The sequence below is a fragment of the Ananas comosus genome, linkage group 5 (genome assembly GCF_001540865.1).
Source record: "Ananas comosus cultivar F153 linkage group 5, ASM154086v1, whole genome shotgun sequence".
Taxonomy (NCBI): Eukaryota; Viridiplantae; Streptophyta; class Magnoliopsida; order Poales; family Bromeliaceae; genus Ananas; species Ananas comosus.
This window is the reverse complement of record NC_033625.1, coordinates 3739301-3754051: the sequence shown is the minus strand read 5'-3', so window position 1 is coordinate 3754051 and position 14751 is coordinate 3739301. Positions and strand designations below refer to the sequence as shown.

At 38.9% G+C, this 14751-nt stretch overlaps 2 protein-coding genes across 2 annotated transcripts; both read left to right on the top strand.

Annotated features, from left to right (window-relative positions):
• LOC109709777 (subtilisin-like protease SBT1.7) lies at positions 6265 to 8316 on the top strand. Its single transcript, XM_020232095.1, has one exon. It carries the CDS (start codon positions 6265 to 6267, stop codon positions 8314 to 8316), a length of 2052 nt encoding a protein of 683 aa, XP_020087684.1.
• Positions 12221 to 14370, top strand: LOC109710823 (subtilisin-like protease SBT1.7). The gene has a single exon (XM_020233600.1). It carries the CDS (start codon positions 12428 to 12430, stop codon positions 14357 to 14359), a length of 1932 nt encoding a protein of 643 aa, XP_020089189.1. The 5' UTR covers positions 12221 to 12427; the 3' UTR covers positions 14360 to 14370.

Below are 14751 nucleotides of genomic sequence, written 5' to 3'. Positions count from 1 at the left end.
ATACGTCCACCAACAGCTGTCTCAACAAAAGTTTTTTATGGTTGAAAATTCTTATATTTCGCTCCAACCATAAAGCCCACCAAGAAGAGGAGATGATAGTTAGCTCTTTCTTTCCTATTATGCCCCACTTATCCCTACTATCACATAATTTGAGACAGTTGTTGGTGGACTTTAGCTAACTATTAATAATTATTATTAATAGTTAGCTCTTTCTTTTCTACTATGCCCCACTTAACGCCAATCAAATGACACAAAATTATTATTAATAATTTGACTTTAGTATTTTTAGATTAATAATTTCGATCCAACAAATTTGCATAGTTAAGACAAATCGATCAGACAAAATGACTAATCCTTGCATGTTGAAAGATAGTCCTGCATTATCTGACGTAAAACTATTCAGATTTTAGTATTTTCACTTTATATAAGTCAAGAAGAATACTATATATACACTTTAAAAAGAAATGTAGATCTTACACTCTATTATTTAAATATAATTATTGCTCTTTATATTGTCAATTTTTTTTTTTTTTTTTATAATACTTAACCTATGGAACAAAGAGCATAAGATCTACACTTTTTTTTTTCTTTTTTTCTTTTTGTTTTCTGGTAGCGTATAGCTGGCATGTATTTAACTAAGTTACAAGGACAGGGTATCAGGGCTCTCTCTTCTAGGTCGAGGACATGAAAAGAAAGGCACCACATATTCTACATCTTCAATTTTAGTATTTATTTATTTATAACTTACGGAAATCTTCTTGGAAATGTATTGGGGACTCCACTTTAATTAATAAATATACACTTTATTATAATATATCTAAATCCTTAAATTTGGTGCCAAGGTCCTCAAGTCTTTCAGATAAGGTTAATATTCTTGTATGTCCGTTGAAATTGTGAGGAAGTGACGATAGGACTCCCTTTGCTTAAAGAGGATGCACTTAAATTTGTGAAGGCTCCATTAATTTTGCACTTACTTATGACGTCCACTTCTAGATAGATTTGAAAAACATAATTTTGCTTTTGTCGCCACTGATCAAGTTGAATCAAATCATGATCTTCTATAATAACCAACGACTAAATCACTGACCGTTCCTAGCGCAAGCGGCAAAAGACTTAGTGGTTGGTATTCGAGATTTCAAATTAGAAATCTAGTTATTTTACATTTTCAATTAAAGTTTATTTTTTAAAAAATAAATAAAACTAACAATATACTACCTTTCTCTCTCGAAAAAAAAAAAAATAGTGACTGAATCACTACATTAGTAAAGTGATTTATTTATTATTGGCAAATTAGATATATTAATATATTATTTACTATTCACATAGGAACTCATATAATTACTTTCGAGTGTGCGCTTTTCCAATAGCAAATATAATAAAACCTCACGAGGAGTAAATAAATTGTGAAATTGAAACATTTCAATTAAAAAGATGTTTACTACCAAAAGAGTCCTATCTAAGCATGGTCCACTTTATGTGAAGGAAATTGATATTGTCTAAGTTATAAGTTATTTTTATTTTTATTCTTAAGAAGAAAATAGTACGCTACCTGCTTCATTCATTAAGCAAATAAATTTAACTGCATAGAGTGAGGCAGCAAGGGCCTCAGGAAAAAGAAAAATCAATAGAAAAAAGGCTTAAAAAGAAAAGCAGAAAAAAAGCAAATACAAACATCGAATCAAAAAGTCTAACAAACGCAGATGTCATCCAGCTCTACAAAAGTCAGCCCATTTCTTTACCAACACACCAACACGATGAGCGGTTAAGATAGTGTCGGTAGATAGATTTCTAAAATTAACGTTATTTTTTTTGCGTCGGATCATCCACCACATGGCCGCTGCCATTATTTGTGCCTTCAAAGCGTCAGTTTGAGTACCCCTCCCAGACGATAATGACGTTCTCAATAAATGGGAATACGTGGAACTCATCGAGGTGCGAGGCAAATTTTCAACTTTGCAGTGCAAGATACCGGCAAGTCTAATGACTTTTCCACTCTTACACTCCATATAAAATAACCCGGACTTCTCTTTATTAATCTAGATTTCAGAAGCCTACTCAAAAAGATTCCACAAGAACTTATGATTAGTTATATATCTTTTTCTCGTCTCATAAAAGAAAAAGGTATCATTTGCATGTATCAAAGTTACTGAGCTATCTCTAGTGGATCCAATTGAAAAGATTAGACTTTCGGCCCTTTCAGTCATCCTGGCGAGACACTCGACCACAAGAAGAAAAAGGTGAGGAGATAGAGGGTCGCCTTGTCACACTCCTCTTTTAGTTTTGATCCAATTAGTTGCCACGTTGTTAACGAGAACTGCCAATATAGAGTTACAAATATACTTACTAACCCATCCATATCATTTATCATTAGAACCCAGCAACTCTAATACCTTTCTGAGAAAAGACTAGCTGACTTTATCATAAGCCTTCTCAAAGTCTACTTTTACCCCCTCTACAGCCTCCTTATAACACCAAGCCACTAGCTCGTTGGCAGTTACAAACGCGTCGGCCAAGAGTCTCCTTTTTAAAAACGCCGACAATGAAGTAGAGATGAGGTCCTGCATAAACCCCTCTTGTCTATTTGCTAAGACCTTAGAAATAATTATTTGAATCCCGTTCAGGAAACTAATAGGTCTAAAATCATTGGCCCTCACCGCACCTTCTTTTTTCGGGATAAGACATACATATGTGTAGTCAACAACACATGTAGAAAGCCATCGCTCATAATGCTCTTGGAAGTTCAAATAGATATCTTTCTTGATGACATCCCAAAAGGTCTGATAGAAACTTATAGGAAAACCATTAGGTCCGGATGCTTTGTCGCCTCTAAGCTAGAACATTGCCGTCTTGATCTACTCTATGGTGCTACTTTTTGAGCAAATTTAAGGAACTCTATGCCCCGGCATCCCAACTACCGAATTTTGTTGGGAACTAGAGCAAATTTAATGTTATCAGTGCAAATATATGTATCTACAGTGCAAATTTAATGTTCGCCCAAATCAGGCACCAGAACGCCAGAATCTCTCAGTGCTGGTTCACTAGTGGCTGGAGATGGCGCTTCATCTGTCAAGGCCTTTTGGTGTCAGCTTCGGGTGAAAGCCGTCGGTAGATGACTCAGTTCAAAGATCTGCTCATATGCAGTACCCCACAAAACATATCAGATCACTCAAATGGAGGTGGACTTCGAATCAACAGTTCTCTGTGCAATCCCTTTACAATTTCCTTACTGACTCAGGGCACAGGGACTCAATTAACCATCTTATCTGGCGCTTGAAAATTTCACTCAAAATCAAAACCTTCATTTGGTTGCTGCTTCGGAAAAGATTACCCACGTCTGATAGATTGCTGGCCCGCGGAATGAGGGTGGATCAGCACTGCGTCTTCTGCGCTTTCCCCGCGAAAAACTGCGATAACCTTTTCTCCAACTGTCTCTTCTTTCGCTACCTCCTACTTACCACAGAGGGACAGGTGCCACCGCCTGATGCCCTAGGGGATGTTCGAGATCTATGGATTAAACTGGCAACATCACCGACGCTGCTTTGAGGTCAAGAAGCTTTACCCGCCTAGCTGGAATTTGGTGGGTCGTGTGGACGGAAAGAAATAATATCATCTTTCGAGCTAAGACACACAACGTTTTTCATTCTTCCGAAAGGCTGATACTTTTGTTAGGTGAGTGGTCCGAGTACCTCTGAGCACCTGGGTTCCACCTATTGTGCTTGTTCTTTTCTCTCTCCTTTTGTTTCATTGTGCTCTCTTTTTTTCTTTTATTAACTTTCGTCTTCTTCGGAAGCCCTAGCTGCTTCCACCCTGTATCGCTTAGTTCATTTCCACTTATTGAATGAAGTGGGTAGCTTACTACATTTTCTCAAAAAAAAAAAAACTATGATTTGGATGTTTTTACTATGGTAATTATATAGACTGCTTTAGCATGCAATATTAACTCTTATTTCCATGAAGGGAATTGATATAATATTTGATAACATGAGAAAAGCAAGGCCTGGTAGTCAATTATCCTGCATTACTGATATGGTTGGTGCTCCTAATTTACTACCATTTTTGGGAATAAATTCTCATATTATAAATCCTTTATAACAAATTAAAGGATAGGCATTGTGGTGAGACCTATTTTGATAGGAATCTCCTGGCTGGTCCTGCTCCAAATAGATGAAGGAAAAACTTAAATGTAATCCTAGTCAAATAATTTAGATGTCATCCCAAGGAACAAGTCCTTGTTTATTGTTTAGCAAATTTGATTCTCTAATTCTTTTTTAAGTGTGGTATAATCTTAGGTCAGTTTGGAGTTGTGGGCAGAATATATTTCACATGATCAAGAGTCTGATTGAAGAATATTTTATATATTTTTGTAAGTGATAACTCGTAGCATTAATCGACTAATTGGATAAGATATACAATTCCTGTACAACATAAAAACAGAGAAATATATTTCTATATTTGTATATTTTCCAACGCCTTTCGGCCTAGCTCATGTCTGCGTATAATCCGTACTTTCCCACTTTTCCACCTTTAACGATTTCATGCCTTATTTTACACATTCTACAAAGCAGCTAGGGTTACGATCAATATATATATATATATATATATATATATATATATATATATATATATATATATATATATATATATGGTCCGGCTACTGTACTATTATGAGTACGATTGCCTTCGTACTCATAGGTTGTTTTCGATGATAGAGCTTCCGAATCGACGATCCACACCGTTAAACGTTATTTATAGCATTTAAAACTTCTAGAAATCAAATTTCATAATTTTTCGACATCATTTACCTTACGATCAAGAGGTCACAAATTGGACAATTTTTAACGGCCGGTATGGAATACTTACTAGTTTAACGGTGTAAAAGAATCGAAATTTGTTGAATTTTTGATAGAAAATTCTATTCACTATATAGATAGAGATCAATAACTCTGATCTTGAATTGAAGGATCCGATCATCCATTTTTAAGACATCGTTCGATTTTCACTGTTCATTTTATACCCGCTTGATGGACTTTCTTATAATTTCGAAAAATTATGAAATTTATTTTCTAGAAGTTTCAAATACTTTAGATCATATTTAACGGAGTGGATCGTCGATTCGGAAGTTCCATCATAAAAAACAACTTATGAGTACGAATGGTCCAATACTCATAATAGTATAGCAGCCCTACTCTCTCTCTCTCTCTATATATATATNAGCAAAATCTCATTATTGCTACCAGTTTTTTAGCCTTTGGATCAATTCTTTTCATTATTTCTAATCATTGGATTAAATACTATAACCGAGTGGGGACCACTCAAACCTAGGGGGACTACTCAACTCTAACCGACTAATATCATTCTAACCCTACAATTTTTCATCCAAGGGTTAAAAACTTGATAGTGAAAAGAGCGTTTTATTATTAATATTATTCTAGCCTAATTCTATAATATATAAATATATAGCACGAACAACAATTTCTCATGGTCGGTTAGTAAAATCAAAAGCTTAGAAAATTGGATAGTTATTTTCAGATGAGCGAAAGTTCAGATAGTTCGCTTTCCGAAAAGAACAAAGTCTGTACAGGCTGACCGTCCCTAGAGCATGCAAGTAGTAAAGGACTTGATAGTTGGTATCCGAGATCCCAAATTCGAATCCTAGTTGATAATTGATTCACATTTTCAGCTAAGTTTATTTCTAAATAAAATAAATAAAACGGGTAACATACTATCTATCTCTTAAAAAAAAAAAAAAAAGTCTGTACAGCTTTAACTGCCTTTGACGTTCTTAGTGTCCGCAAGCAGTAATTAGCATTGTATTCTCCTGAATTGAAGACGCATTTTGTCCTCTTCAAATTAATCTACTAATTTAATTTGATATAATAAAAGACTTTTGCAATTAAGATATAATCTCACTACTTTAATTTGCCATCTCCTCTGACCAATGGTATGGCCAAAAATCAATCTGAAATTGTTAAAACTTTTTACTTTTATTCACCACTTGCCCGTAATCCTGGCACCACGCAAAATGCCTATAAATAAAAAGAAAAGAGCTCACATACACTCAATTACTTGTAGTTCAATTGCATCATGGAGAACTACAGTTTAAAATTTCCCATCTTGCTTGCTATCCTCTTCTCCTTTTCTAGCGCTACGATCGTCGTCATGAACAACGATGTTTCTATAACAGGAGACGTCACACAACGACGAACGTACATTGTTCATGTTCGCCCCCCCGAGAACTCGACGATGAGCCGCTTTGAGGATCTGATGAACTGGTACAAGTCATTCCTACCGGCGGCCACTACAAACTCGACAGATTCTCGGTTTATATACGCTTACAGCGAAGCCATTATTGGCTTTGCTGCAAATCTTACGGAGGATGAAGTGAAGGACATGGAGAAGAATGACAACTTTCTAAAAGCCTATCCTGATCGCGTGCTGCCTCTCTTGACTACGCGCACTCCCGACTTCCTGGGGCTACAGACGGACGACGGACCCTGGAGGAACTACGGCATGGGCAAAGGGATCATCATAGGACTGCTCGACACCGGGATCACACCTGATCATCCTTCGTTCGGCGATGAAGGACTGCTGCCTCCGCCTTCTAAATGGAAGGGATCCTGTGACCCAAAATTTCACTGTAATAACAAACTCATAGGGGCGAAACGATTTTTCGAAGGTCGCAAGGTGGACATGAGTACTGACACGCTTGGACATGGTACTCACACCGCAAGCACGGCTGCAGGGAACTTCGTCAAGAATGCAACAGTACTTGGAAATGGCAATGGCACGGCCGCTGGCACGGCACCGCACGCTCATCTAGCGATATACCAAGTTTGCGTTTCTATGGGATGCTTTGCATCTGACGTCCTAGCCGGAATGGACGAGGCTATCAACGACGGGGTGGACGTGTTGTCTCTCTCACTAGGGGGCATTTCGCGTCCTTTTCACGACGACGTGATCGCAGTCGGTGCCTTCCGCGCGGTCAAGAGGGGAATCTTTGTAAGTTGCGCAGCAGGTAACTCCGGCCCGGCAAACACCTCGCTTAGCAATGAGGCCCCGTGGATCCTTACAGTAGGGGCAAGCACGATGGATCGACAGATAAAAGCGATCGTGAAGCTCGGTAACGGACGAGAGCTTCTTGGTGAATCACTCTTCCAGCCTCCCGACTTTCCGTCGACCATGCTTCCTCTTGTAGACCCAACAAGTGCGAGAGGTGGCGATTGCAATTTCGATAACGTCGTTTTTGGTAACGTGAAAGGAAAGTTCGTCGCCTGCGAGAAGACCATGTCGAGGGCCTATCTGGACTATATAGTTAAGAAAGGAGGCGGTGCTGGAATAGTAATCTTGAACCAGGAGGAAGAGGGAGACACCACCATCGCGGAAGCTTACTCTCTCCCGGCGTCTCGCATCAACTTTGAAGGCGCGTCGAATTTGAGGAACTACCTGAACTCGACGAATAAACCGGTCGCCTCAATTTCTTTCAATGGTACATGCCTAGGAACTTCTCCGGCTCCTGTTATCGCTTTCTTCTCTTCTAGAGGGCCTAGTGGCCAAAGCCCTGGTATTCTAAAACCCGATATCCTCGGCCCTGGAGTGAATGTTCTTGCAGCATGGCCTTCCGACGTTGGCTCATCCACCAAAAATTCGACTAACCGGACTTTCAACATCATATCCGGAACTTCAATGTCCACTCCCCATCTAAGCGGTATTGCTGCGCTGATTAAAGCTGCACATACAGATTGGTCACCTGCAGCAATCAAGTCGGCAATCATGACAACAGCAGATATAGCAGACAACGACAGCAATCTGATAAGGGACGAAGCGCGAAATTCTGCAAGCTTCTTCGCCATGGGTGCAGGGCATGTGAATGCTTCGAAAGCTATGAATCCCGGCCTAGTCTACGATACTGATGTCGACGATTACGTAGCTTATCTTTGTGGGTTGGATTACGAAGATAAGAATGTAGAGTTGATCACTGGCAAAAAGGTTCCTTGTTCGACGGTAAAGAAAATCACGGAGGCCGAGCTGAATTACCCATCTCTTGTTGTGAGCCAAGAGTTAGGCAGGCTTACGGTGAATAGGACGGTGACGAATGTGGAAGAAGGAGAGTACTCGACGTATACGATCGATATCAGCATGCCCGAGGGCATATCAATAGATGTGTCGCCAAGGACGTTAAAGTTCTCTGCGGCAAAAGAGAAGAAGAGCTTCACGATAAGCATGAATTGGTCGACCGCCAAGACTGGCGATGCGAAAGGAGACATTAAATGGGTGTCAAAGAAGCATGTTGTGAGAATTCCTATTGTTATCTACTAGAATAGTGAAAATAAGTACCTGTAATGTGCAAATAAAGCGCTCAAATGACTCCAAATTAATACATAAAGAAAATTGACATTTTTTCCTGTTGCTGCTTGGTAGTTGCAAAACTTTGGTGATGGACGAGGTTTCAAATTAGAATAGAAAACTATTCCTGCATAGTGATGACAATAATCAGATTTGTTCATGCAAACAATCTACGGGACTTTTTGAATACTCTGGTTTTAAAGGTTTAAATATAGTTGGTGACTAAACTTATCATACAATAAAAAATTATTATTAAATTTTTTTAAAAAAATTAAACTTAATAAGTGTACATATGGCATTGCTCTTGATAAGAATATTTTGGTTGGTTATTGTTACGGCCGTGGGCCACCAACAAATACGTTCTATATACTTGTTATGCTATATAGAAATTCCCACAAAAAGTAAAATAGAAAAGACAAAAGAGGAAGAAAACAAATCAAAAAATCTGATACGTTGTCATGGAAGCAAAATAAAATAACTTTATTAAAGAAAATAACTCATCACTATATGCAACCTTCGACGAGCGCTAATTAATTATGGCGACTTCCGGCTTCATTAACCAAATAATCCCAGCCTGTCTATTTATAACTAATTACATAGAATCCTACTCTGATTCTATTTCATCTTAACCATAATCTAAATAACCGAATATATCTTAACAATAATAATAGATAATATCAAATAATCTAATCCTAATTTCATTAGCATTATCTTTAACAGTTATGACACTAAATTGATAAGGTCAAATACGTTAGATTTTGTCCTATAGAGACCTTAAAAATTCTTCTCAGGAGGCGTGTAGTTTTAAAGTTTTCGTTTGGAATTTTGGGCAATGACACTTTGTACGTCCAGAAAGTACAACAGAAGCATATCTTATTTTTTACATGATGCATTACATTAATTACATGTTTTGTTTTTTTTTTTTTTAAGAAATAGATAGCGAGCCAACTGCTTAATTCATTAAGCAAAATGAACTAAACATATAAAGTGGAAGCAGCATCGGCCTCCGAAAACAGGTTAAAAATAGTAAAAAGAAGCGAAAAAAAGAAGAAAGGGGAGGAGGAAGGAAGTAGAAAAAGAGAAAAGGAAGATGTAGAAAACTAAAGACAGATCATAGTAGCTCGTTCCAAGCCTTCGTTAATAGATTAACATGAGCCAGAGACCGGGTACCGTCGGGGAATACTGCCCGAAAAATAGAATTGTTTCTATCTGTCCAGACAACCCACCAAATTACCGACAAAAGGGTCAAGTCGTTTGTTCTCGTTGTGGCGTCAGGAGTGTCAATTATTTTCAACCAAAGACATCTTAGATCACCCGGGACATCAGCAGGTACGTCTAATCCCTCCGCGCTGCGGAGTAGGTAACAAACAAAAACACAATTACAGAATAGGTGGTCGCAGCTTTTCGTTAGTGAAGCGCAGAAAACACAGTGTTGTTCCACGAATAAGCCTCGCTTAAGCAGTTTGTCGACTGTGAGTAGTCTTTTTCGAAGTAACAACCAGATTAAAATTTTGATTTTCAATGGGATTTCAGTCTCCAGATGTACCTATTTATCAAGCCTCTGTGTCCGCCGTCTGTGAGGAACTGATAAAAGGATTTGACTGTAAACATGTGATTGGAGGTCCACCGTCATTTGATCATGTTTGGACCGTTGCTTGGGCTTCTGTGAAGGAGCAACTCTTTAAGCATCATAAGCTGTCTACGTCTTTCCACTTATTGAGACGGCGCAAAACCTCGGCATATGAAGCGCCATCTCCATTCTTTTGAGTTCCGGTAATGAGATACTCGGACCTCCTTGTTCCCAATATTTGCAAAAATATCTGGGAACAAGGTGCGTAAGAGGGTTTCTCCAATCCATATGTCAGACCATACCCTGATATTTCCGCCATCGCCTAGCTCGTAGGTGACCCCGCAGATGAACACATTACGGCATCGTAACACGCTTTTCCACCACTGCGAATAAGGTACGAAGGCTCGACCTTTGTTAATGATATAGTTTTTACAGTGCCACCAAAGATACAAAATGGTGGAAAGAAAAGGCTCTATCCCTGAGAAAAAGTAATGTATTCGTGCTGGGCAATTTCATGTACTGATCATCTGGAAGAGCTAAGAATGAGAAAGTAAATGAAAAATAGTCTAACTTGGAGAAATGGGGATTCAAACCATGGTCTTAGGTCTTTTTACCAATTAAGAATATTACCAATATTAATTGTCTTTAGAGTAAGTGGTAAAGGGTTTGGTGCTTGGTATCTAAGGTTCCAAGTTTGAATCCTAGTTGATTCATATTTTCTACTATTTTTTTTTTTTTTNATTTCATTTAGAAATAAATTTAGTAAGAAATGTGAATCAACTAGGATTCGAACTTGGGTCTCGGATATCAACTACCAAGTCTTTTGCCACTTGCTCTAGGGACAGTCGGTCACTACATTTTTTTTTTTTTTTGAGTAAACAGGGATGTACTCTATAACTAAATTTATTTTTAAATGAAATAAATGAAGCGGGTAGCGTGCTACCTATCTTTCTCAAAAAAAAAAAAAAAATATTACTAATGTGTAAACCTCTTATAGTAAATTAAAATGAAGGTTTTGTTTTTTAATGGAATTTATATGGGAATCTTTTTAAGACTATTTTAAAACAAAAAATATTAGTAAATAACTAATATGCCTTATAATTTCTCATTATAATTGTTTTGAGGCATGAATATTTGATTCGTATCCGTAGCCGTCCTCAGTCCGTCTTCTATTCAAATTAATTTTGATCAAATATGATTATAAAATCCAATGTCTGGGGAACATTCATATCTTAATTTGTATCTGCGTGCTAAATATGGATGCAAAAATAGTCTCATCTAATATACAATCGTATTCCACTGTTTTCGCTCTTACTTTCAGCTTTTGTCAATAAAATAAAAAGTTAAGAAGAATGGGTAGTGGATTTCAAAATTCAAAGAACCAAAAAGTTGAGGTTAGCTCCATAAATTCTTACCTTTTCAGTTTTGAATAAGACAAAGTCTATGCAGAGCCTTAATACCGGTTGACTGTAATAAACTTTATTTTGTTTTTTTTTTTTTTTTGAAAAAAAAATAGCACGCTACCTACTTCATTCATTAGAATAGTAAATTAAACAACATGGGTGAGACAACTTTCTTTTGTTTCTATTCACCAAACCTGAAGACCATTTTGTCCGCTATAAATTAACCCCCCTCATGCAATTTTACAAAAGGGCAAATTACAATTGTGGCCCTAATTAAATTGATTAAATATTTATAAATTATTGATGTAGAAGGTATGTAAAAATATTATAAATGATGCTGCGATAATAATTAAGATGTTACATTATATTTATCCCAACAATTTATCAATATTTAGCCTAACTAAGTTAGATTGTGAGACTTGATTATAGTAATTCAGAAAATTCAAATTAAAAATTATAATACAATAAAGTTTAATAATCAAAATGTCAGGACTCTCACAGTTTCGGAACCAAAAGTGCAATATATACTTTCATGGAACAAATTATCTTTGCCTTTAAGAGGGAATCCCTCTACGTAAATGCAACATCTCCTCGAGCCAATTATACGGCTAAAAATTAAAGCTTTGAAACCGTTAAATCTTGTACTTGCATGCCACTTGCCGGTAGTCCTAGCACCATCCAAAATGTCTATAAAAATTAAGAAAAAAAAAAGTCTATAAGTAGACCTTATAATCTCTCAATTTCTTATAGTGAGTATCACTCACAAGTCACACCCCTCTTCCTTTTACTCTTGAACTGCATCATGGAGAGCCACAGTATTATGTTGTCCCTGTTCCTTGCTATTCTCTTATTAACCCTTTATCGCACAAAGGCCATCACTACCAGCTACAACGTTTCTATTGAAGGAGGTGTTCCACAAAGACGCGTTTATATTATTCGCGTTCGCGCACCTGAGAACTTAACTATTACCCGATCGGAGGATTTGACGACCTGGTACAAATCATTCCTACCGCCGGCCACGACAAACTCGACGGATTCTCGGTTTATATATGCTTACAGCGAAGCCATCATTGGCTTTGCTGCAAATCTTACGGAGGATGAAGTGAGGCACATGGAGAAGAATGACAACTTTCTAAAAGCCTATCCTGATCGCGTGCTGTCTCTCTTGACTACGCACACTCCCGACTTCCTGGGGCTGCAGGCCGAAAATGGACCGTGGAAGAACTACGGCATGGGCAAAGGGATCATCATCGGAGTGCTCGATACGGGGATCAAATCCGATCATCCGTCGTTCGGCGATGACGGACTGCCGCCTCCGCCTTCTAAATGGAAGGGATCCTGCGACCCAAATTTTCACTGTAATAACAAAGTCATCGGGGCGAAACGATTTTTCGGCGGTCGTAAGGTGGACATGCCCCCCACTGATGCGGTTGGACATGGTACTCACACCGCAAGCACGGCTGCAGGGAACTTCGTCAAGAATGCGAGTGTACTCGGAAGTGGCAATGGCACGGCTGCTGGCATGGCACCACACGCTCATCTAGCGATATACCACGTTTGCGGTGGTTTAGGATGCTATGCATCTGACGTCCTAGCCGGAATTGACGAGGCTATCATTGACGGGGTGGATGTATTATCTATCTCGCTCGGGGCCGGTTCGCGTCCTTTCCATAACGACGTGATAGCAGTCGGTGCCTTCAGCGCGGTCAAGAAGGGAATCTTTGTAAGCTGCGCTGGAGGTAACTCCGGCCCGGCAAACACCTCGCTTAGCAATGAGGCCCCGTGGATCCTTACAGTAGGGGCAAGCACGATGGATCGACAGATAAAAGCGATTGTGAAGCTCGGTGACGGACGAGAGCTTCTCGGTGAATCACTCTTCCAGCCTCCCGACTTTCCGCCGACCATGATTCCTCTTGTATACCCAACAAGTCCAGGAGCTGGAAATTGCAATTACAATAGCGTCGTTCAGAGTAAAGTTAAAGGAAAGATTGTCGCCTGCGAAAACTTCGGGTCGAGGTACATCATGGGCGATCTAGTTAAGCAAGAAGGTGGTGCAGCAATCGTAATCTTGAACCAGAAGGAAGAGGGGGACACCACCTTCGCGGAAGGTCACTCTCTCCCAGCGTCTCATGTCAACTTCGTAGGTGCTTCCAATTTGAAGGAATATGTCAACTCGACGGATAAACCGGTTGCCTCAATTTCTTTCAACGGGACATGCCTAGGAACTTCTCCGGCTCCTGTTGTCGCTTTCTTCTCTTCTAGAGGGCCGAGTAGCCAAAGCCCTGGTATTCTAAAGCCTGATATCCTCGGCCCTGGAGTGAATGTTCTTGCAGCATGGCCTCCTCCCTATGCTGGCTCATCCACCGAAAATTCGACTAAGCCAAAATTTAACGTCATTTCCGGAACTTCAATGTCCACTCCCCATCTAAGCGGTATTGCTGCGCTGATTAAAGCTGCACATCCGGATTGGTCTCCTGCAGCAATCAAGTCAGCGATCATGACAACAGCAGATATAGCAGACAACGACGGCAATCTGATAATGGACGAAACACGAAGTCCTGCAAGCTTCTTCGCCACAGGTGCAGGACATGTGAATGCTTCGAAAGCTATGAATCCCGGCCTAGTCTACGATACTGTTGTCGACGATTACGTAGCTTATCTTTGCGGGTTGGGTTACAATGATAAGAATGTAGAGTTGATCACTGGCGAAAAGGTCACTTGTTCGGAGGTAAAGAAAATCACGGAGGCCGAGCTGAATTACCCATCTATTGTTGTGAGCCAAAAGTTAGGCAAGCTTACGGTGAATAGAACGGTGACAAATGTGGAAGAAGGACAGTTCTCGACGTACACGATCAACGTCAGCATGCCTGAGGGTATATCAGTAGATGTGTCGCCGAGGATGTTAAAGTTCTCTGCGGCAAAAGAGAAGAAGAGCTTCACGATAAGCATGAATTGGTCCACCGACAAGAGTGGCAATGCGAAGGGAGACATTAAATGGGTGTCAACGAAACATGTTGTGAGAATTCCTATTGTTATCTACTAGAATATTGAAAATAAAATCTATAATGTGCAAATAAAGCGCTCAAATGACTCCAAATACATAAATAAAATTTTGAAAATTTTTTCTGTTGCTGCTTGATAGTTGCAAAACTTTGGTGATGGACGAGGTTTCAAACTAGAATCGAAAATAGAGAAGTAAACTATTCCTGCATAATGACCACTATAATCAGATTTTTTTCATGCAAACAATGTATGGGACTTTTCCATAGTCTGATTTTGAGTGTTTAAATATAGTTGTTGACTAAACTTAATCATACAAGAAAATATTATTTTTAAATTTATTTTTAAAATTAAATTTATAGGTGTACAGGTAGCATTGCTCTTGTAGTAAGGCCTCTGTAGACAAGAATAAATATTTTTGTTGATAGCAGATAA

Bases quoted from the DNA above. Each gene is read 5' to 3' on its own strand.
- LOC109709777 (XM_020232095.1), top strand. From the start codon at position 6,265: ATGAACTGGTACAAGTCATTCCTACCGGCGGCCACTACAAACTCGACA.
- LOC109710823 (XM_020233600.1), top strand. From the start codon at position 12,428: ATGGAGAAGAATGACAACTTTCTAAAAGCCTATCCTGATCGCGTGCTG.